General features: G+C 41.5%; 1 protein-coding gene across 1 annotated transcript in view; it reads right to left on the bottom strand.

Moving 5' to 3' along the window:
* Window positions 1-24,083, bottom strand: part of dcc (DCC netrin 1 receptor) — a 154,132-nt gene that overhangs the window by 117,695 nt on the left and 12,354 nt on the right. The window contains exons 3-5 of the mRNA XM_053617624.1: window positions 10,465-10,752; window positions 7,266-7,416; window positions 5,963-6,099 (exon numbers count right to left, since the gene is read on the bottom strand). Coding sequence (XP_053473599.1) covers window positions 5,963-6,099; window positions 7,266-7,416; window positions 10,465-10,752 — 576 coding nt within the window. The remainder of the gene's footprint in view (window positions 1-5,962; window positions 6,100-7,265; window positions 7,417-10,464; window positions 10,753-24,083) is intronic.

The raw sequence follows: 24,083 nt of genomic DNA, 5'->3' as shown, positions 1-24,083 counted from the left end.
CAGTATCTATCTATCTATCTATCTATCTATCTATCTATCTATCTATCTATCTATCTATCTACAGTATCTATCTATCTATCTATCTATCTATCTATCTACAGTATCTATCTATCTATCTATCTATCTATCTATCTATCTATCTATAGTATCTATCTACATTATCTATTAATCTACAGTATCTATCTATCTATCTATCTATAGTATCTATCTACATTATCTATTAATCTACAGTATCTATCTATCTATCTATCTATCTATCTATCTATCTATCTACAGTATCTATCTATCTATCTATCTATAGTATCTATCTACATTATCTATCTATCTCTCTATCTATCTACAGTATCTATCTATCTACAGTATCTATCTATCTATCTATCTACATTATCTATTAATCTATCTATCTATCTATCTATCTATAGTATCTATCTATCTATCTATCTATCTATCTATCCATGGTATCTATCTACAGTATCTATCTATCTATCTACAGTATCTATCTATCTACAGTATCTATCTATCTATCTATCTATCTGTCTATCTATCTATCTATACCTTATATATCTACCTCCCCATACATTCTTCTTTCTTTCTTTCTTTCTTTCTTTCTGTCTTTCTTCAAATACAATATTGATTGATTTTCCTTCCCTCCATTATTGCTTTCTTACATTCATTCTTTCCTTATTTCTTTCTTCATTCCTCCAAATACACTCCTTTCCTCCTCCTTCAAATACATTCTTGTTTTCCCTTCCTTCCATCCATTACTGTGTTCTTTCTTTCTTTTCTTTCTTACCCCAAAATACGCTGTTTTTTTCTTACTCTTCTTCCTGCCTTCCTTCTATTCTTTCTGTCTTTTTTTTCTTCTCTCTTTCTCCAACTACATGATATTTTTTCTTTTCCTTCCTTCCTTCCATTATTGCTTTCTTTCTTTCTTACCCCAAAATACACTATTTTTTCTTACTCTTCCTGTCTTCCTGCCTTCCTTCTTCCTTCTTTCTTTCTTTCTTTCCACATGAAAACATGACCTTAATTTCATTCATTAAAAACATCTACGCTGTATTTTCGAACACGTCACTGCATTTGAAAGTAGCAGCTTGTTCACGTTCACTTGAGCAGATTTTTGCCCGGATACGTCCCCTTTTAATGAAGTAAGATTTATCTATATTTTCACTGAAGTATACGTCCTCAGTACTTTTTACAACCCGGTGGTGGACTGAGGACGCCACTGTGTACAGAAACACCGTGTGTTAAGCTCCAGTTAATAAGATTCGAATAGTTGTTGTTGGGAAAAAGCCGGGTCCAGTGACACATCCTCTCCATCCCGCTGTGTGAGTGTAAGAGGATTAATTAGAATAAAGAAGTTCTGCCAGAAAAACAAAAAACCTACAAAATGGAACTAATAAGATTGTAACGGTTAATTACCACCGAATCTGCACAAGGTAATAAACAGCGCCTAATGTTTACACCCACCCAGGTCTCTACAGCCGGGGTTAAAGGTCTGAACCCTCACGGCACGTCACTCGAAACACTCTCGGCTTTAAACCACATGACGTGGATTAGAGCCAAACGAGAACTGAACCTCCTTCCTAAACGTCCTCCTCTGAAACCTGCTGGAACTCTATTATCTCTCTCATCCTCTCGGGCTATTACTCAGGCTGAAACGAACGCCGAGAGTACCTATCGACCCGAACCGTCAAGTCCTACTGATTGCCTGGAAAAGTCGTTAAAAAGGTCAATTTGAGAAAAATCTGGAGAAATACCGAAGGAGACGCGTCGCAGATCCGGAGCCGGGAAAGATCACAGCGGCACGAGCAGGACATCGTGTACGGATCATCTTTCTGTATTTGCCGTGTTGCTCACGCTGACCTTTCAGAAGCTTCGCTAGCTCTTCTCAAAGTGATGGCAATCATCTCACAGCTCTAAAGCGGAACATCACCTACTTCACACCAACACAAAAGGTCTCTCTCTCTCTCTCTCTCTCTCTCTCAATCTCAATCTCTCTCACTCTTTTTTTTTTTTACAACAAGATTATATATTTTCTCTCTTCTGACTGATTTATGTTTCGTATCGTCGCCTCGCTCCAAGTCGCACCCACATATCGTTTAATAAAAACTTAGTGGAATTTTTTTTATGTTATTTTTATTTTATTTGGAGATATACTGTCCAAATCGAAGAATAGTAAAAGATAACGTTTCCACTACGTCTTCTCAAAGTGATGGCAATCCTCTCACGGCTCTAAACCAGAACATCGCCTGCTCCACACCAACACCCCCCCCCCCCCAAAAAAAAAAAAAATAAAATAAATAAATAAACAAAAAATCCTTGTGTTATGAACTTTGACGATCGCGCCGTTCACGATTTAGTCGTTTTTCTGCACTCACGTGTGTATATAGCCCCAGTTCGCACCGCACTCCTCGTCTTACGTTTGTCTTTCGTCTTTGCCGTAATGTTTTTCCACAAGGTCAGGGTGTCTTTTGTGTTTTATTTTGGTCTTTATTACAGTAAATCTGCACTTCCATCCGTCTCCGTCTCCGTCTCCGTATCGTGACGGCCCCGAACACGGAAACGCGAGGGTTTAAACGGACGAACTAAAGCTGCGTTCAAGCCATGTCGTGATTACCGTAATGATAAGATTCCGACTTGTGAAAAGCGTTCACGTCCTTGTAGAACTCTTAACTTCCAACGTGGAAACTAGGAATTTTCCGAGAGTGCCGACGACCGCCGCGACGTCATGCGGAAACGCTCAAAACGGCGTAAGTTTAGTAGTTATCGCGTGATATTTCCGTATAATACTTTGTATAACGGACTGTTATTAATGCTCAACGACGCAGGATTGCTCTGAAAATAAACCAAAGACATACAAGACAGTTTAATGCTCATAGCGAGTCCAGGAAGTACCTGATTTCAGTGCTCCTGGTAATTTCTTTTTTCATTTGCAACGAGAAGCTGTTACTGCTCTAAAAAAGGAAAAAGACATGCAATTATACTATAATTTAATATTTAAAAAATAAATATATATCTTGTTTAATTTTTCATACTAATGTATTATTATTATTTTATTATCGTTGTTGTTTGTGCAGGTTTGTAACAACACATTATCAGCGCCTGCGTTATTAATAAACATGTTGTTGTTGTTGTTGTTACCTGATGCACTTTCTGTGTTCTTCAATATTTAGCAATAGCATCAAAAAAATCATTTAAAAAAACGTGATTTAATGTTATAACGATGTATTTTGCGGTTGTCGATGACATCATCTCGCACGGATTCGTTTTGGCGTATAGAGACGAATCGTTTCCGAGTCTAAGGAACGTGAACAGCTCCGAGTGGAACGTCGTTACTAGATGACAATTACGGGTTGTCGTCTGGTAATTACGGTAATTCTGACATGGCGTGAACGTGGTGTAATCAAAGGGCTAATGGAAACAGGTGCGAGGAATTAGGACACATGAGAGAGAGAGAGAGAGAGGACCAATGAGAACACAGGGGAGGAGACAGGACATGAATGAAAATAATAACACACGTGGAAAAATAAACAAAGACATTTAACACGGAAGCACGTGCTTCTAAACTTAGTGCTTGGCATGAGGAGGAAATCCCTGCCACAAGCGTGACACAGAGGAAGAACGACACCAAAATGTGTGGGGAGGACGTACTCCAGAACCGGAACCAGGACTATGAAACACTGGTGTAAAAAAAAAACAAAAAATTTTTTTTATCAGTTTATAGTTACATTGAATGTTATGGAACATTCTGGAAAGTAGTTATTTCTTTTTTGTTATTTACATTGTAGCAGCTTTTTTTTTCTCTCTCTCTCTTGAAGTTAATAAGACAAAAATGTTACTGAGAAACTGCAAAGGGTAAACTTTGGTTTTAAATTTTTTTTAAAAAAAGTTTACATGGAGCATCTGCCGTACAAGTCGATCTGTGAGTCACGACAGAAACGATAACGTATTAGAACGAGCGCATTAATATTAATATAAAGTAGCTGCGCTACTTACAGAGCTGCTGATATAGAAAATTAATCAACTCCTTCTGACCAATCAGAATCGAGAATTCAGCAGTGCTGTGCTGTAAACTGTATTACAGGCTGAGGTAAAAGGACAAACGGCGAACAAAATGGCTCCACCGTCTAGACGTCTACTGAAACATCACGCTTCCTGTTTTTAACTCGACAATGTTTACACATTTTTAAGGTCTCTATAGCCGGGGTTAAAGGTCTGAACCCTCACGACACGTCACTCGAAACACTCACATGACGTGGATTAGAGCCAAACGAGAACTGAACCTCCTTCCTAAACGTCCTCCTCTGAAACCTGCTGGAACTCTATTATCTCTCTCATCCTCTCGGGTTATTACTCAGGCTGAAACGAACGCCGAGAGTACCTATCGACCCGAACCGTCAAGTCCTACTGATTGCCTGGAAAAGTCGTTAAAAAGGTCAATTTGAGAAAAATCTGGAGAAATACTGAAGGAGACGCGTCACAGATCCGGAGCCGGGAAAGATCACAGCGGCACGAGCAGGACATCGTGTACGGATCATCTTTCTGTATTTGCCGTGTTGCTCACGCTGACCTTTCAGAAGCTTCGCTAGCTCTTCTCAAAGTGATGGCAATCATCTCACAGCTCTAAAGCGGAACATCACCTACTTCACACCAACACAAAAGGTCTCTCTCTCTCTCTCTCTCTCTCTCTCAATCTCAATCTCTCTCACACTTTTTTTTTTTTTTACAACAAGATTATATATTTTCTCTCTTTTGACTGATTTATGTTTCGTATCGTCGCCTCGCTCCAAGACGCACCCACATATCGTTTTAATAAAAACTTAGTGGAATTTTTTTATGTTATTTTTATTTTATTTGGAGATATACTGTCCAAATCGAAGAATAGTAAAAAATAAATAAATAAATAATTTAAATTAAAAAAAAAATCCAGACCTTTCTCAATACTTTGTTCATACATTTTTAAAAACTTTCCAGACTTTCAGCGAGTTCACGAACTGTATCATGGGGAAAAAATGTAAATGAGCGCGGAGGACCAGGGAACGTTCACAAACAACACGTTTAAAACCTTACAGTCTTGCGTCTATGGTAACGGGAATATTAACGGAATATTCATAAACGTTAAGAAATCTCTCTTAAAGTATCTCTGTTTGTTTTTGTACAGGTCTGTAAATGAGTTGCTCAAGCACCCTGTGTATATAAAAAGCCTGACCGAAAGAAAAAAAATCATACCCCCCCCCCCACACACACACACACACACTTACTTTAGTTTGAACTCAAATCAAAGTCTGATTTGTCAGACATTTTATACACATCTATAAACAAGCACCTTCCCAAGACTCATGTGAAGTCATCAGCTAGCTATTGTAAAAAAAAAAAAAAACAACAACAACAACAACAACAACAACAGTAAAAGCGAAGACAAGAGCAGCAGTGGAAGACGATGCAGTGTGTTATGCTAATGAGAGCTGCTAAGGAAAACGCGCTAGTTTTGTCTTGTGCTTCCGGCGTCAATAACGCTGATGCGAAACAATCTGCAGTGAATATTTTATCAGAGGATCCTGCTTTTAAAGGCCTCCGGTGAGAAAACTATACCCTCTGGAGAAATGTTAACGAGTCCATATTTACAGCCTGCAGGATTCCCTTCTCCAGAGAGTGCTGATGTCAGATCTGCCTGAGCCTGAGCCTGAGCGTACAGAAAGCGGCGTGACGTTAGAGCTGTAGTGTATTTCTGCCGTTGTTTAGCGAGAGATTAAGGTGTGTTCTGCTACACGAGGCCCTAGCAGCTCTCGTTAGCTTGCTATATCGCTACTTCTAGTTGGCTGATCGCCAGAGGCTCTGGGGGAAGGCAAAAAACAACCTGTTTTCGTAATGTTTTGGGGGTTTTTTTCTTTATAAATGATTCAGAACGACTCTTGAACGACCTTGGGACTCGTAGCCGACAGGGAAACGGGTGACTCACCTAGCACGGAGAGCTCACAGGAAGAAGTGATGTTCTCGTTTTTGTTATACGCTACGCAGCTGTACGCGCCCGAGTCGTCGTCCGTGACGCTGCTGATTAGCAGGTTGCTGCCGCCGAGTAGCGAGTACTTCCTCGATCTGGAAAAGATAAAGGTTCTGGTAAAACTCAAAATTCTGACTTGGAACATAGTTGAGCTTGTTGTTTTGAAAAAGATAAGCAGTGCCAAAAGTTTGCATGCCCTTAGGACAAAGTGAAGATGATGAATACAGTCCCGTCCGAAAGTACCGGAACAGCAAGGTCGATTCGAACGTTCTTCGAAGACGTTTGGGTTTGAGATCAAAAGATGAACATGAGACGATGGATCGAAATTTCGGCTTTCGTTTCCTCGTATTTACATCCAGACGCGTTAAATGTTAAACGACTTAAAACAAAACACGCCACCTCTGCTGGCGGACCACCCAATGTTTAGGCGGGCAAAAGATATTGGAACACGTGACTAATAGGTGTTTCTTGCGGCCCAGGCGTGCCCTGTTAAACTGATTGATAAAAGCATTAAAAGCTCTAAATGTCACTCTTCGTTTGAGCGCTAGGTTTCACCGTGAAGCCTGCATTTGCTTTTAAAAAGGATAAACCAACATGAAGACCAGAGAGCTGTCCACGGGAGAAAAGCAAGCCATTTTGAAGCTGTTAAAAGAAGGATACAGGGGGCTGTATAATTTTGGAAACGATACAGTTAGTGCGATATATCTATTCTACCTCAGATTGAAATATTCCCTTGATTGCGATTTTGGAATTGCTGCCTTGTTGCCAGATTTTCTTAAATCGGACAATAAAGACACTCGGTGGTGGTAGCACTGCTTTCCCTCAGGATCCTCTATAAGCTCTGTTACATTATTATTCCTTGCTGTTTAAACCGTATGAGGTCATGAGTCGAGCTGGTGGTTTGGACAAAGTCAAGAAGATATTTAGTGTATTACGGCCCCTCCCCCAATCCCCATACCACCCCCCCCGTTCTAAATGTGATAAATGTAATCAGCCTCTGCTAGTTGTTATTTGTAGATATACCATCAGAAATTCAGAACGCTCTGGGTGCACAAACTTTTGCACTGCATAACGCACAATACTGTCCTGATTTCAGAATATAAGACACTTCTTTGCTTTAGGATGCTCTATAATCTCTGTTACATTATGATTGATCACTGCTTATACTGTATGAGATAACGAGTCCTGTCTTGGTTAAATCTTTAATACACACACACACACACACACACACACACGCACACTATTTTCCAGCAGACTTCACCTGATTTGGATAATCTCACTGCCTCTCATCCAGTAGAAGGAGGGGGTCGGGTAGCCGGAGGCGGAACATTCCAGCACGGCGTCTCTGCCCTGTAGAGCCGTGACCTTCACGGGTCTCTGGAGGAAGACCAGATTCCTCACTACTCCAGGCTCTGCGCAGAACAAACACAAGACAGGAACTAAAACACTGCAGCTAGCGCACAACATCCTGGCATGGGTTTATTTTTACAGGCATGCTGATTTGAACACTACAATACCGGGTGTTGCTTTTCAGGAAAAAATCACCCGCTAGCTTTGACACCACAAACATTAACACCTCCAGAACGACATACACACTATTATTTCTGAAGAGGCGTTGTGAAGTATGACCAAGCGGGCAAAAAACAAACAATACAAATGTTGTTTACAAAAACGGGGTTACTAGAAGCTAACGTCTGTCTTTGTGGCTTTGGGGCGTGTCTGTGTGTGTGTGTGTGTGTTGTGTGTAATATATGAATCTGTGTGAATCGTGTACGTAGTCAGAAGGTTCTCAGTAGACGTGCCGAGGTTCTTGATCAGCACGACAGGAAAGAGCCGATCCTTATTAAGCTCCGATGTGTCTGATGTATATTATCAGACGTCATCTATAATGCCGAGCGCGAGAGGATTCGTGTAACTGATCATAATGTCCACGATGATCAACCGTTCAAATTGTAATTTTCTTACACCGATCAGCCATAACATTAAAACCATATCGTGTAGCTCCTCCTTGTGCCACCAAAACAGCTCTGACCCGTCGAGGCACGGACTCCACAAGACCTCGGAAGGTGTGCTGCGGTATCAGGTACCAAGACGTCAGCAGCAGATCCTTTACATCCTATAAGTTGCGATGTGGAGTCGTCACGGATCGGACTTGTGCGTCCAGAACGTCGCACAGACGCTCGATCGGATCGAGATCTGAGGAATTCGGAGGTCGAGTCATCACCTTGAGCTCGTCGTCATGTCCCTCAAAGCTTACTCTAGCTTCCAAACGCAACGCTGGCACGGTGATTATTTATTATAGGCTATATAATATGAAAGTGTGTTTGGAAAAAAGTGCGGCGAAAAGTAAGTGAATAAGGATATGAGAAATGTAAAGACTTCTGATGCATTCTGGGTGACTCAATTCTCACAACGCAGACATCGATAGAGATATGTAAGAAATGAAACATCTTTCTAAAGTGACAAGTTTGTGGCATTTAATCCAAATGAAACGGAAAATGAGAATTTTTTTTTTTCTTTTGGCTTTCTGTGTGTAGTCTGCGTTCATTTCTACCTTCAGGGCTGAAATTCACCCTTCTCTCTTTCCCTCGCTCTAATTACTCCTCCCTCCTTCACCCCTCTTTCACTCTAATTCTCTCTCTCTCTCTCTCTCTCTCTCTTTGAGCCCAGAACGAGTGATTTTACTCCAACACCTGTGATTTACATTCTCACTCTGATCGTATTTCTCAGCTCTGTCTTGATGCATGTAGAGTCACGACTGCTGATCAGTCAGAGAATTATCCAGCCACACACACACACACACACACACACACACACACACACACAGTACAAAATGAACAATCATGGTAAAGTCTCGAAGGCAGAAGTGGAAGTTATTTTGAATCACTGTGCCAAAAAAACTCATTTAATAGTATATTAATGTGATTCTTATTATTATTATTATTGTTATTAAGGGTAAAAAAAAGTAAACAACAACAACAAAAAAACAACCACAGGATTTTCACTGACACTAAATTTCTCGTATAATCGATTCAGGAATAAATTCGTTCGTACGCAGCTTGATAAACGAGGCCCAGTGAGATGCCTTAAAGGAACTGAATACAATACGAACATATTCATCAAATCAACAAAGTGCAATGTTTATATATATTATTTATCTTTTTATACCATGTTAGAAGATTTCTCGTACGCAACTTTAGGAAATAACGGACAAACGTCTTATTTCTGTCGCAAAAAGCCTGTCCTATAAAATCACCTTTTTTGTTTGTTTTTTTTTTTAATCAAAAGGGTACTAAGTGGTGCATTGCCGTGTTGCCATGGCGATACCCTCAAGGCTCATTCTTTTGTAGTTTATAATCGTATAAATCTTTCAGGAAAGGTGAAGTTTAAGAATGATTTAAGGTACAAAAGTGAACCTTCAGAACCAGTGAAGGAACGTTGACCAGGTTAACGGGATTAAATATGACCATCATCACGGAAAGGTACTGTTTAAGGGCTGATTTCTTCTCCCTGGAGAGTGTGTTAGAGTCACGTTCAGGTCTCTGATTGTTTTTTATTTTTTTTTTTACATTCAGATTCTGTAAAAAGCAAAATGTAAATGCAGATCATGACGAGTGTGTGTGTGTTATTGAGTGAGAATTAAGTGGCACTTCAGGATTTTTGTAAATCCAAACCTCTCAGACCCAGTAATGATGCATTTATATTAAGGGCTTTGTGCATATTTATATATATATATACATTTATATGTGGGTGTGGGTGTGTGTGGGTGTGTGTGTGTGTGTGTGTGGCAGCAAGGTGAGCAGCTTAATGTATTCTTGGACACAGCATGGAGAATTGAGGGAATCCATACCAGCTGTCTGGGAGTTCCACAGAGCCAGGGGACCACACACTCCTACACACTCCTACACACTCCTACACACTCCAAACAGGCAGGAAAAGTAAACTCCACACTGAGATGAGGCTCATTAATCAGTTTTTAAACCCAGGATTCTGGACTCAAGCCCCTAAATCCCCACCACATTTTTCCTGCTTGGGAAGGAGCCTAATAAATACGCAATGAGCTGAATCGGATGAAGGAAATTTTAAAATATCAAATATCGCAGAGCGTAGGAATCCCGCGTTAAGGAACTGTCAGAAAGCACCAGGGGAGAGACTCTTATCATGCGCAGCGGTGAAGGCTGATACCTGCTTTGTGGTCGAACAGATAAAATGTGCTTCAGTTGAGTGCCAGATGTGAAATGTGATCTTCACACAGCTGGAGATTGATGAAATGCTTTCAGATTCGGATTCGTGCAAACTTGCACAAAGGGCAGCGATGGGAAATCAATCGTCATCAATGGGGGAAAACAAAAAACATTTTTCAAACTATAAGCGATACCCTGTCTTTGACGAAAAAAAATATATATATATTATATATATTATATATATATCTAGTAGACCACTAGAAGGTCTGTACTCACCCGGTAATACCCTCAGGTCGGCGTCCGTGCCTGTGCGAGCGCTCCCTGGGTTCTCGGCCAGGCAGCGGTAGGTGGCAGCGTCAGGCGGCTGCACCTTGCTGACCTGCAGCGAGCCGGAGGGCAACACCACCACCCTGCTCTCGGGGTCAAAGGTCAAGGGCAGCTCGTCACGGTTCTTTTGCCAGCGCACTACAGGCATGGGCTCGCCTGTCACCTCGCAGCGCAGCAACGCCGTGTCGCCCATGTAGGATGAGACCGACTCAGTGGGGACCACCACACGTAAAGGACCTGAGAGAGAGAGAGCAGAGGAGGGGGGAGGAGTTAGAAATAAGTAGGCATGATTGATTAAGGGTTTCTAGATATGCTTAATATTATTATTATCATTATTAACAATAATAATAATAATAATAATAATAATAATAATAATAATAATAAAATTCTGTATATAATAAAAAATTGGGAATTTAGACATTAAAGCAGCAGTATGTAACTTTTAGGAATTTGGAGCCCTCTCTGGTAGAAACATGCTACTACAAGCAACTACAAGCATTTAATATGAAAATCAAACAAACCAATACACAGTCAAAGGTGGAACATGGAAACAGGGTGGAACAAAACGAACAAAACCTTGTTCAGTTGTCAGAATTCAATTCAAAACCAAGTATTAACTCATTTCGAGTGAAATTTAGCGAGTCACAATTAAACCTCGCCAAAAGTTTAAACGTATAAACGTACTTCGTAAACATTCCCAAGATCTCGTTCGACCCGTACGGAAAGCTAGGAGACTTTAAATTGGGGTGGGGTTAGTGTTCGTCCCTTTTATTTCGACTTCATTAACATTGAATTCATGTGAATTTTTCCTTCCTTCCTTTTTTTTTTTTAATCTTTCCTCCTTAAAGCTGCGTTCAAATTCAATCATACTCACTCGAACTATAAATTCCCTTCAAATGAGACCGAAATATAAAAATCTCGGGAAACGATTTAAAAAAAGCTAAGAACTGGGCGCGAGTGTGTGTGTGTGTGTAAACAAGCAACCTGAAGTGAGGATGCAGTGAGGAAAATAACTTGTTATTTCAATTTGAATGGAAAATCCATTATTGCACGACTCTTACATGATATGATATACAGTATGGACTCAGTATTGGTGCACACACACACACACACACACACACACACACACACACACACACATTAAGCACAATGCGTGTGAATGAGTTTGCAGAAGTCAGGCTCAGGGACTGGGCTTCAGATGAACAGTGTAACAGTCCAATAGCTCGCTGGGGAACTCCAATTATTTTGCAGCTTGTACAAATGAAGTGTGTGTCCTGGGTGCGAAAGCCTGGCTGTTATTGGCATGATTATTCTCAACATTGTACCCTTAACTGCCTCCAATTATACATCGAGATACGCACCGAGCATGGAGAGTTCACTTAAAAGAAATAAATAATATATATATATATATATATAGGTATCCCAATTTGTAGCCAGATACAAGTGCTTATTAATTCTCTAACCCTAATCTATTTCAGCGAGTGAAGGAGACTAACGATGGAGCACAGCACACGGCGCTGGAGTACGGAATTGGACCGCTGCCCGGTCGCAGCCCGCTGCAAAAATTCTTCAAACTTGGGCAGCAGCAGCCCCGCATTAATCTTCGCAGTTAATCTACGCTAACAAGTGAAGGGTGCAGATGTAGTGAAAGTGGAAGTGCAAAGTTCGGCGATGTTGCAGAGGGCAGGAGGGTGGGGGAGGAGAGGGCGAGGCAGGGAGTGGGGGGGGGGGATGGCGTGGTACTGAGAGTGCACTTGCTCAGAGAGGATGAGAGGGAGCGAGGGCGTCGGGGTGACGGCTGCTCGATCCACTGTCATCTGTGAGAGACGATGGAAGGCAGAGACAGAGATAAGGGCTTACTGAGGAGAGAGAGAGAGAGAGAGAGAGAGAGAGAGAGATAGTGTGTGTGTGTGTGTGTGTGTGTGTGTGTGTGTGTGTGTGTGCAGTAATTCAGAGTGGGCTGAAATCTCAGTGAAGGAAAACAAATCCCCAGAGAACACACACACACACACACACACACACACACACACACACACACACACGCACACACACACACATTCATTATACAGTGAGTGGGCATTTTATTACTTAAACTTACCGTTCTCATTTAAACACGGACTATACGGTTAAAATAAAAACAGTGGGCGTGTTTACGCAAATCGTGAAATCCAGATTGTGGAAATAAACAAACAAATTGGAACATCCCACAAATCCTACATGCCCCGCCCCCAACCCCGACCCCTGGTAAACCAGTGTTACACCGAATGCAGTAGCATACTGTAGTACGACTTACTGTATATTTTACACAAGGGTTATACCACGGTCTGTGTGAATACTCCATTCTGATTGGCTGGAAGGTGTGCGTTAAAGCCGTATATACCACAGGTAGTTCCGGTCAATTTAATCATTCTACATTAATGCGCTGCCTATAAACACCTGTAACCATAGTAACGTGCAGTTACATCTCACAGCTTCATTATTAGCAGACTCTCTCTCTCTCTCACTCTCTCTCTCTCACTCTCAACCTCACTCTCTCACACTCTCTCAATCTCTCTCACACTCTCTCCCTCACACACTCTCTCTCTCAATCTCTCTCACTCTCTCTCTCAATCTCTCTCTCTCTCACTCTCTCACACTCTCACTCTCTCTCTTACTCTCAATCTCTCACTCTCTCTCTCACTCTCAACCTCACTCTCTCACACTCTCTCTCAATCTCTCATAGTCTCTCTCACACACTCTCTCAATCTCTCTCACTCTCTCTCTCACTCTCAACCTCACTCTCTCACACTCTCTCTCTCAATCTCTCACACTCTCTCTCACACTCTCTCAATCTCTCACACTCTCTCTCACTCAATCTCTCTCACTCACTCACTCTCTCTCACTCTCTCTCATGCTCTCTCACTCTCAATCTCACTCTCTCTCTCAATCTCACTCTCTCTCACGCTCTCTCTCACTCTCAATCTCACTCTCTCTCTCAATCTCACGCTCTCTCTCACTCTCTCTTACTCTCAATCTCTCTCACTCTCTCTCTCACTCTCAACCTCACTCTCTCACACTCTCTCTCTCTCAATCTCTCTCACTCTCTCTCACTCTCTCTCTCACTCACAATCTCACTCTCTCTCTCAATCTCACTCTCTCTCACTCACTCTCTCTCACTCACTCTGTCTCACGCTCTCTCTCAATCTCTCTCACTCTCTCTCTCACTCTCTACCTCACTCTCTCACACTCTCTCTCAATCTCTCTCACTCTCTCTCTCACTCACTCACTCTCTCTCACTCTCTCTCTCACTCACAATCTCATTCTCTCTCTCAATCTCACTCTCTCTCACTCACTCTCTCAATCTCACTCTCTCTCACGCTCTCTCTCAATCTATCTCACGCTCTCTCACTCTCTCATAACTATTTACTATAATTCATTCCAATAAACGTAATCTTATCGCACTACTTTATCTCCGTGTATAATTTAGAGCGGGCAGAAGTCTAGATCTAACGACCCTTATATAAAACAACTAACGAAAATTAACCGTTAAAATGTACAAAATGTTACAAAGCTCCGACACCGGCGACTCCTTCCTTAAATGTTAAAAAAAATAAAAAATCTCCACATCAACGATTCTACGTTTTTTCTTCTCTACATTTTAAAAAAATTACGATAGAAACGCGCACTTTCCGACCAATCGGATTCGAGAACACAACCTTGCCGTAGTCTAAAACAAACGTAATATTATTAAGCTTTGAAAGGCATGAAACGCTTCTCTTCCGTACAACCACAACTCGAGAATTCGAAAAGCTTGCAGTCAGAAACGCTTCGTCTTTTAAAAAAAAATAATTTTGATATATTTCCATCGCTCTTTTCTCGTTTCCGATGAGGAACAGATGCCGCTGTTTACTCCGCGTCTGCTTAACGCCATCAGGCCACAAACGCTTCATGGAGTTTTGATTGATTCACCAGTCCTGTGTTTAATCTGAGGCCCGGAGTGAAATCAAACACACTATCATGAATAATAAGCATGTGTTTGAGAGTCTTACACATGCACGCGCACACACACTCACGTCTATACTGTCAGTTACAAGATCAATGTAACTAATAAACTCACGAATCAGTGGAAGATGACAGACACGTAGTCAGACATTACTATAAAAGAAAGCGAGTGTGAGACGTTTCTGGAACAAATTCCAATAAATCTCCACTAATGGGACGCTTCTAATAACATCACGTCCCAAAGGGTTTTATTCCTCTTTCACCACAGCAAAGCTAATACTGTTCAGACGCTCCTGTCTTCATTTATTCATTTATTCATTCACACAACTGTTCATTCCTTTCATTCATTCGTTCGTTTTTTCTTTTCTTGTATCATTCCTTCTTCTCTTTCCTTCTTTCCTTTATTCGTTTTTTTTCCCCCATTCTATCGTTAATCCATTTTTTTCTCATTCATTCCTTCATTCATTCTTTTCATTTACTCTTCGATTCATGTATTCGTTCATTCTTTCATCTCTTTCTTTCTTTAATTCATTTGTTCACGCCTTTATTTATTCATTCACTCACTGGTTCAGTTTATTCTTTTTTTTGTTTGTTTCTTTCATTCACACCTTTATTTATTCATTTATTCATCCGTCCATCCATACATGTATTCTTAAATTTTTTCTTTCTTATCGTTCCTTCTTTCCTTTATTCGGTTTTTTTTTTCATTCAATCATTCATTCATTCATTCTTTTTCCTCTTTACTGTTTATAACTCATTTACTCCTTGATGTATGTATTCATTTGTTCACTCCTTCATTCATTAATTCACTCGTTTGTCCAGTTGATTCTTTCTTTGTTTCTTTCCTTCACTCCTTTATTTGTTCATCCATCCATCCATCCATCCACGTATTCTTTAATTTTTTTCTTTCTTCTCTTTCCGTCTTTCGTTTTTTTTTTCCATTCAATCGTTAATCCAGTTTTCTCATTCATTCATTCATTCATTCATTCTTTTACTCTTTACTATTTATAACTCATTTACTCTTTGATGTATGTGTTCGTTCATTTCTTTAATTCATTCGTTCACTCCATTATTCAGTCATCCACTCGTTCGTCCAGGTGATTCTTTCTTTGTTTCCTTCGTTCACGCCTTTATTCGTTCATCCATCCATCCATCCATCCATGTATTCTTTCATTTCTTCCTTTCTTCTCTTCCCTTCTTTCATTTTCTCTTATTCACGCCTTGATCCGTCCTTTCTTTCACTCCTTCACTAATTTATCCTTCCTTTCACTGACTCATTTTTTCATTTGTTGCTTCTTCATGACCTTTGGCTTCGTTCATTTCATCCGCTCACTCGTTGACTTATTTATTCACTCTTATTCATTCATTATGCATTCGTGTCTTCTTTCGCTCGCGCCCTCGCCGTACGGCCGTCCTGCTGTACGCGCTCGTCCTCGTCGACTCCTCAAACCTCAAAGCAGAAATAAAAGCTCAGCGGCAGTCGAGAGCTGAAATGTTCTCACATGAGACGTGGCTGTAATCATCAAAAGATCATTCTTCATCATAATGACTGTGATCATCAAAACACTCGAGTCACTCTGTTATTGCAGCGGCCTCTTAGCAAATTCACGCTGATGGATGCAGACAGCCGGAGAGTGATTCGCTCCGAGCCACTCCGCTGATGAGAAAATAACACGAGCCGGACAGCATATCATAAACAATAATTATTAGAAGGAAATAATCATAATCAGGCAGGGCAGAACAACACAGCCTCGTCTCACTCATCATGACCTCACGTTCGGATCTGTCAGAGAGAGAAGCAGACAGAGGAAACGATTCGAGTGATGGATTTCAACAACTATATCCAAAGGGGTAAAGCACGGCGGCTTAGCGGTTAGCACGTTCGCCTCAGACCTCCAGGGTCGGGGGTTCGATTCCCACCGTGGCCCATTCCCAGAAATGATGAGGAAGAAGGTGCTTGAAATACATCAATCTGGGAAGGGTTACAACGATATTTCAAAGGCTCTGGGACTCCAAAGAACCACAGTGAGAGCCGTTATCTCCAAATGGAAAAACTCTGCACAGTAATGAATCTTCCTAGAAGTAGCTGGCCTGCCAAAATTCCTCTAAGAGCACACCGACGACTCATCCAGGACGTCACAAAAGAGCCAAGGACAACATCAAAACACCTACAGGCCTCTCTTGCATCAATAAAGGTTCATGATTCCACTATCAGAAAGACACCGGGGACAACTGGCATCCATGGAAGTGTGGTGAGGTGAAAACTCACTGCTAACCCAGAAGAACATTAAGGCTCAACTGAATTTTGCCAAAACACACCTTGATGACCCTCAGACCTTTTGGGAGAATGTTCTGTGGATTGATGAGTCGAAAGTGGAACTGTTTGGAAGACAGGGGTCCCGTTACATCTGGCGTAAACCAAACACCGAATTCCACTGAAAGAACATCATACCTATGATCAAGCATGGTGGTGGTAGTGTGATGGTGTGGGGATGCTTTGCTGCTTCAGGGCCTGGGCAACTTGTATAATTGAGGGAAACATGAATTCTGCTCTCTACCAGAAAATCCTAAAGGAGAATGTCCGGTCTTCAGTCCGTAAGTTGAACTCAAGCGTAACTGGATTATGCAGTGAGACAATGCTCCCAAGCGTAAGAGTAAGTCCACAACCAGATTTGAAGTTGAATTAGTTTTTCGCATTGGTGATAGGTGCACACCTTGTTGCATTTCAAGTTATTAATAAGCATCGCTATAACCTTTCAACCTTAAAGTTGAAATGTCTCCAGCTGTAATACTTCTGAACGCTCTCTCACACCCACACTGAGAAAAGTCCTGCTGTTTACTTTGCTCGGTAGATCTCCTGCGTCAATTCCACTGCGTCTGAGTCCTCACCTCTCCTTGACACACAGCCCTCTGCACCTACCACAACGAAATCGAATGCACTTGTCTTAATATTTCAACTGCTGTAATGGAAAGCTGCACTGCAGTGTGTGTAGGAGGATGAGCGAGGAAATTTGTCTCCGCACTTATACGACTTCATTACGACGCTCTGATTTAGTGCATGCAAACGAAACGGGGGGGGGAACTGGGGTCTTGCTGAATCAAATGCCCGTGAAACGAAATAAAACGGAGAAAACTATAGATACATATGAACACGCTGAAACTACTGTAAGCGCTACTTATTAATCGCACGCATTACAGCCGGCTAGTTTGTGAACGTAGCACAGAAGCTAGCATCTCTCTTTCTTTCCTGGGCCCGAGTCAGCACGTTAGCCCGATCGGTATAGAAGCGAGGACGAAGGGCATTAGCACAGAAGCAGTCTCGCTCAGACCTGGAACGATATAAACGTCACTCCAACCTTTTCTTCTTACTCCGTCCCTCTCCGTGTCATTAGCGAGCCCTCGTAAATCCAAGCTTTCGCCTTGTTCAGCAACACAAAGACAGACAGAGAGACAGACAAAGAGGACAGCCCCAGACAGAGTCTGGATTAAACCACTGACGGAAATCCTTCATGCCCACGTACGTCACTGATTTGTAGCTGCAAGGTGAAGCCGTGAGGGTGGAATAATAAAGAAGTCTGGGACGCTAGCGATGAGGTAACTGAGAAGCTAGCATCATTTTGAAGCGCAGAGAGAACGCGTGTTCGTTCAGCAGCATCGTCAGCGCCGCTCAAAAGTGGCATAATAATGTGGCAGCACGAACAAAAGCTTCAGAAAACGTCGAGGAATCATTGCTCAGTGTCTGGCGGAGGCAAATAATGAGATAGGAGCACAATGCCAATAGTTTTACTCGCAGTGCCTGTTTGGATACATAAAGCTGCAACCGGGGAGCCGATTTAGGCATTCATTGCCGCTTTGTTTACACTGGCTCAATGATATGCGCTCGCTGATTGTCAGAACGCCCTATTTCTGATCCCGCGTTTGCTCAGAGCCACTATCATAGCTCATTGCAAGTCAAATGAAGAGCGCTTTTGATTCGAGTGTTTACACGCGATAAAAACGCAAACAAAGCATTTAGAGCTTTTTAACCCGCCCCGTCGGCCGACCGTGCGAATTCTAATCGTGTTCTCCGAAACGTTATTCGAGAATCCATCGCCACTTGCACAGCGCGGTCCAGCTCTCCGCTCTACGTGGCCAACATGGAGACTTTCTTTCTCTAACCGGAGGAGCCATACGCAGAGCTACACACGCTAACGGCACACGTATCATTAGCGTATAATGAATATCAGGAGTGAAGATGAAATCCATAAAACCTAGCATTAAAAAGGTCAATTATAGATGTGTTTATGATTATCTCCTGAGCAACAGTTTACGGTATACGCCGTTCCGTTCATGCATTAAAATGCAGCTTAAAGAGCGAAAAAAAAGTTTGATTAATTAATTAAAACAAAAAATTTATTAATTAAGTAATAATTAATAAATAAATAAGCAATTTGGGGAAAAGCTGGGGATTTTTTAAAAAAATTAAGAAATCGCCATATATGTAAAATAATAATAATAATAATAATAATAATAAAAATAATTTAAAAAATGACCATGCATATATCTGATAACATATTAATTCCAGCCACATTTCTGTATATTTCCCACGCTATCATATCACTTTACATGCACTTTGCCATGCAAATGCTTTAAATTGATTACAACCAGAACCAATGACACTGAAGAGTGCACTTGACTTAAAAACAATGCAGCTAATGGGGCTTTTTTTCCCTCCATTATAATTACTACTCATCATCAACACTGAAGCTCAAATCACTCATGAAATGTCATTTAGCCAGACAAAAACACACACTATTTTACTGCCTGTGTGAAATTTTAGGCTTCTGAGTGGAGTCATCAGATTATCGTTCAACTGTTATGTAAAACAGTCGTCTGAGCTAGCATACTGATACTGTTTTGACTAGGTACCGGCTACTTTCTTAATCGCTAGGGAAAGAGAATAGCCATGTAATGACGGTGATTAACGTCTCTTCGTTGTCTTATCGATATGCTTTTAAGAAAACGAACTAGTCAAGGCAGCGCCGATGTTGCTAGCATGCTAACACACCTCCTTACTAGAAGCTTGCAACAAAGAAATGTAACAAAAAATAATCCCTGGCTGTGTTTGGACCCCTGGCGGTCACTGGATGACCCCCCCCCTTACTCCCCCCACCCCACCCGCCCCACCTGCCCCACCTGCCCCCTTGAGAACCGTAAGAATAACTAATTGGGCACTATTTTGGTAGTTTCGCCATTTTGTAGTCAGCGCAGTGGAAGTGCAGTTCTGAAATACATTTCCAATCACTAGTAAGACCAAGCTAGTAGCAAGCTATCAACTGTCAACTCCATGTAAGAAACCAAGCGATGCGCCCTGGCTGGTACTTTGCCATTTGTCGGGAACTACATTTGTAGGGAACAAGGAGTGGGAAACTACTCGGGGACTGAAAACCTCACACCAATTACTAACTTCAAATGACTTCAACGCTCTCCTTCTGTACTTTACTGAAACTTTTCCTGTACTTTCTTTTCATTCCATTCTGCTCCAGCGACAGCACACGTCCGTCCCGGAGAACACGAGCCCATAAAGTCTATTAGCCGAGACAGATCTCTGCAGCTAATTGGCTGTGAATCTCTGCCAGTCTGCCAGTCAGCAACTGAACAACGGAAACATGAGCCAGTCTCTTGAAAGCCAATGAAGTCCCCTAACAGCTTGACGAGAAGATGCCGAATCTCTCCATCGATGCTGCGGAGGTGACCGAGCATGAAAGGGGGCGTTTAAGATAAACGGGTGAGCCAAGATGTCGGAGACAAAGAAGATGGGACGCGGCCGACGCACAGTTTTGCTAATGGAATTATTCACGGATAACTGCACATCCTGCACTTTTACTGCACATTAACCTTTGCGGTTACCTTTTTAACCCGATTATGCTTTACACGTTACCGTTTGCCACGCGTTCTGTTTTCGCAGATATTTTGACAAGTTGTTCGGATTTCCGATCAACGTTTGACCCATTAAGAAAACACTCTTCGACAAGGTCACACGGGACGTCCGTGCGATCCGTTTGTCTTCTCCAATTTCCGTCATGCGATGCGGTCTGACATATGGCATACATATGGCAGATAAAATTGGCTCGGTAACTGGATACCGCGTCGCAATCTGGACTCGCTCATAGCAAATCAGAACGGAAGCAGGGATCTCTCACGCCGATGATAAATAACATGTGCAAAGAATTTGCATAAACAACCCATGTGAAACGGTTTAAACAGCTAAGGCTGGAGTGGGTGCTTGTTTTCTTACTTATACTTATATATTTTATATTTAAACCGCCCAGGCAGAAATGTAGACACATCCGCCAGTCGTACAATATCAAGTGTCAAGTCCAAGCAACACCGTAAGTCCAAATTTCCAGGATGACAACTATAGTGTACAATACAGTCCATACAGGATTTTTCAGCGTTTTTTTTCTTTTCTTTTTTTTTTTTTTCAGATGGTTGCGGCCAAAAACGCTTGAATTTTTTATGAAACTGTTTGATGCACGTGAAGAGAAAATTCACATGACATGTCTTGGCCTAAATCTGTGGAAAATATATAGACCGTGTGCTGATCCTTCACTGAATTTCACGGAGTTCCGAATTTCAACTTTGTCTCCAGAACCCGTGTGTAAAAATCTAAAAACGCAAGATCGCTAAATCAAACAGCGACATTATGGACATGAGAAAACCCCCAAGAGGAATAGTAAAGCACTGTCTGTGTGTGTGTGTGTGTGTGTGTGTGTGAGCGAGAGAGAGAGAGACGGAGAGAAAAGTAGAGGGCCACTGGACACCTGCTGAGCCCTGAATACTGAAAACGCTTTTCGGCATCAACATTAAATTTTCATTTGAAAGAAAAAGGGAAGAGGCGCCAAAAAGCACATGGAGAGAGTGAGATCTTTCAAACAAGTGATCCTAAAACCATGTGAGGAGTCTTCCATATTTACAAGCTCCTTTCTCAGTGGAACTGAGAGACTGCTCACGGTGCAGAAACAGCACCTCGGCCTCGTCTGATGTGTGTAATTGACCAAACTCTTGTTTAAACTCGCTAAGGAGGAGAAAATATACCACATGCTAAGAAGCATCCTGCCTACAGATTTCAGTTTCTTTCCCCTTGGATGATGGGTCGGATTTGATCTTTGGAGATCTTCGGATGTGCTTCCTGGAGATCTGTCAACTAGTACTGCAACAATTAGTCAACGAACATGAATGTAGATTATGCCAAATTATCAATGTGAAAATTTGATATCTAGTTCTGGGTAGAATGTAATACTATAGTGAAGCCACTAGGGGCAGCAGCAGTGCTGTTACTATTGCGCCGCGTAGCTCTGTTCTCAAAACTGTTTCCAGGCCCAACATTTCTGAGTCAGTTTGAAAGAAAAAAGTGAGTGAAATATACTAAAGAGTTGTCATGGAAGGGGCTTGGTATTATTTTTGATGTAGTACTAAAAAATGTGCATCAATTTCATATTTTTAAGAGGTGGTCAGTTTTAGCTCGTCGTAACTAGCTCTTTGTAACTAGCTCTTCGCAATCTGTAAGCGAACACCGCGTGTGAGCAGGTTATTCAGATATAATGTGGGGTTTCTCCATTTTAGCTTTCATAACGTGTCACAGTTGTAAATCCTGTGAACGCTTCATTTCTGTGGCTTCATTTAGCAGCTAGTTTAGCGTGCAGGGAAACGTACACAGCACTGAAATAGAAGTGTACCAATATCATAATTTATCAAAAACGAGAAAAACAAATGATAATTAGCATCTGCTTACTGTAGGCACCAATTATTCCAAAGCTTCCCAAACTTATTTGTTCGACAGAAAGAAAACAAAATAAAGTTTTCCCAATCTAGCTCTTTTATGCAAATTTTTTTTGAAAATGTGGATACAAAGAATTCTGAAAAACGTCTAAATGTTTCGCTGCTTGGCTGATGTGGACAACCCCATGAATAAAGATAATAAAGTATTAATAAATAAAGTTTTTTCTCAATTTAATTAAAGAAAGCAACATTACACATCATGACAACCCTGACCAGGATAAAGAGCTTACTGAAAACAGGGGAATGAATGAATAAATGAACGAACGTCAAACTTTAATGATTACTTTATTGATTGCTGAATTTTTCACTAGTGGGTTATAAAGTGCTATTAATTATAATAAAGTCCTTCTATTCCTAGTAATATAATATTTATGGCAGGGCAAACACTGAATAAATACTGTTTTTCTGCTTGTGTGTGTGTGTGTGTGTGTGTGTGTGTGTGTGTGTGTGTGTGTGTCATGACAGAAATAGAGAAAAAGTATCCATAAAACCGGAAGACAATTTCCACATCTCTATCTCTCCCTAACGGCCTGCCTCCTCCTGTCCTCACTCTCTCTCTCTCTCTCTCTCTCTCTCTCTCTCTCTTTCTCTCTCTCACTCTCTCTCTCACACACTAAATGAAATATTCATGCATTCTCGCAGAGAGAAAAGAGCAGTGTGCACTGAAGTGTCTGTTTGCTTTCCCATGGCTTTAAAGTCCCAGCAAGAGTGAGACAGACCGCCGTGTTGGCCGTCAGAAACTCGCTGGCTGCAGAGAGAGTGTGTGTGTGTGTGTGTGTGTGGTGGGAAAGAGGCCAGCAACACACCTAAATGCAGACACACACACCAACACAAACACCAGCAGAGAATTGCCATCTGCAGCTGGCGAAAGCAGGAGCTGGAACTAATGAAAGTGAAGCAGCGGCAAGAGGGAAAAAAATTCCATCATGGCGGCGTCCGAGTGGGTACAGGTGGGTAAGGCTGTTTCTCTGGAAAATTACTGACAAAGAACTAACTCGCAAAATTACAAGAAATGGGCTGCCTAGACTGAACCATGACACAGATTTAAGGTGGCAACTCGTCATACAGCTCGCTCCCAAGTGTTTCCTTCCTAACTTGAGAACTACGATGTTTATGACCTTATGAGAAACACTTGCACACTTATTTTCTGAAGTCCTGGTGAAATACTATACTATGATCAATACTATCCATCAGGGACATCACTTTAACCATGGAAACAGGACTGAACACGTACATCATCGAACATTTTCATTCAGGGTTTATGCCTCATCACAGTACTGAAAAAGCGCTGGTTAAAGTAGTAAATGACATACTACTGGTCCCCAATCAGGGGTGTGTCTCCCTGCTCGGGTTGCTTAATCTCAGTGATACCGTATGTTCTAATATCCCTCTAGACAGACTAGAACCTTGTGTTGGAGTTAAAGGAACAACACTTTCCTGTCTCAAGCCCTATCCAGATCACTCACATCAGATTGTAAGACTAGATTAACAAGACTCTGTTCTAGGTCCGCTGCTTTTTTCGCCCTATATATGCTACCTCTAGGTACAATTATACGTAAACATGGTATTAGTTTCCACTGCTATATGCTAGCACATAACAGTGACAAACAGTCACTGGCCACTTTATTAGGAACACCTGATCATTCATGCCAATCATAAGGCAACACTGCAAAGCATCAAATCATGCAGATAGGGGTAAATTTGTTTTAAAAAGCATCTCAAAACGAACAACACATCGAGCCTTGAGATGGATGCGCTACGCCAGA

Source organism: Ictalurus furcatus, chromosome 28, assembly GCF_023375685.1.
Source record: "Ictalurus furcatus strain D&B chromosome 28, Billie_1.0, whole genome shotgun sequence".
Classification (NCBI taxonomy): domain Eukaryota; kingdom Metazoa; phylum Chordata; class Actinopteri; order Siluriformes; family Ictaluridae; genus Ictalurus; species Ictalurus furcatus.
The sequence above is the reverse complement of the archived record's forward strand: the minus strand, read 5'-3'. Positions and strand labels throughout refer to the sequence as shown.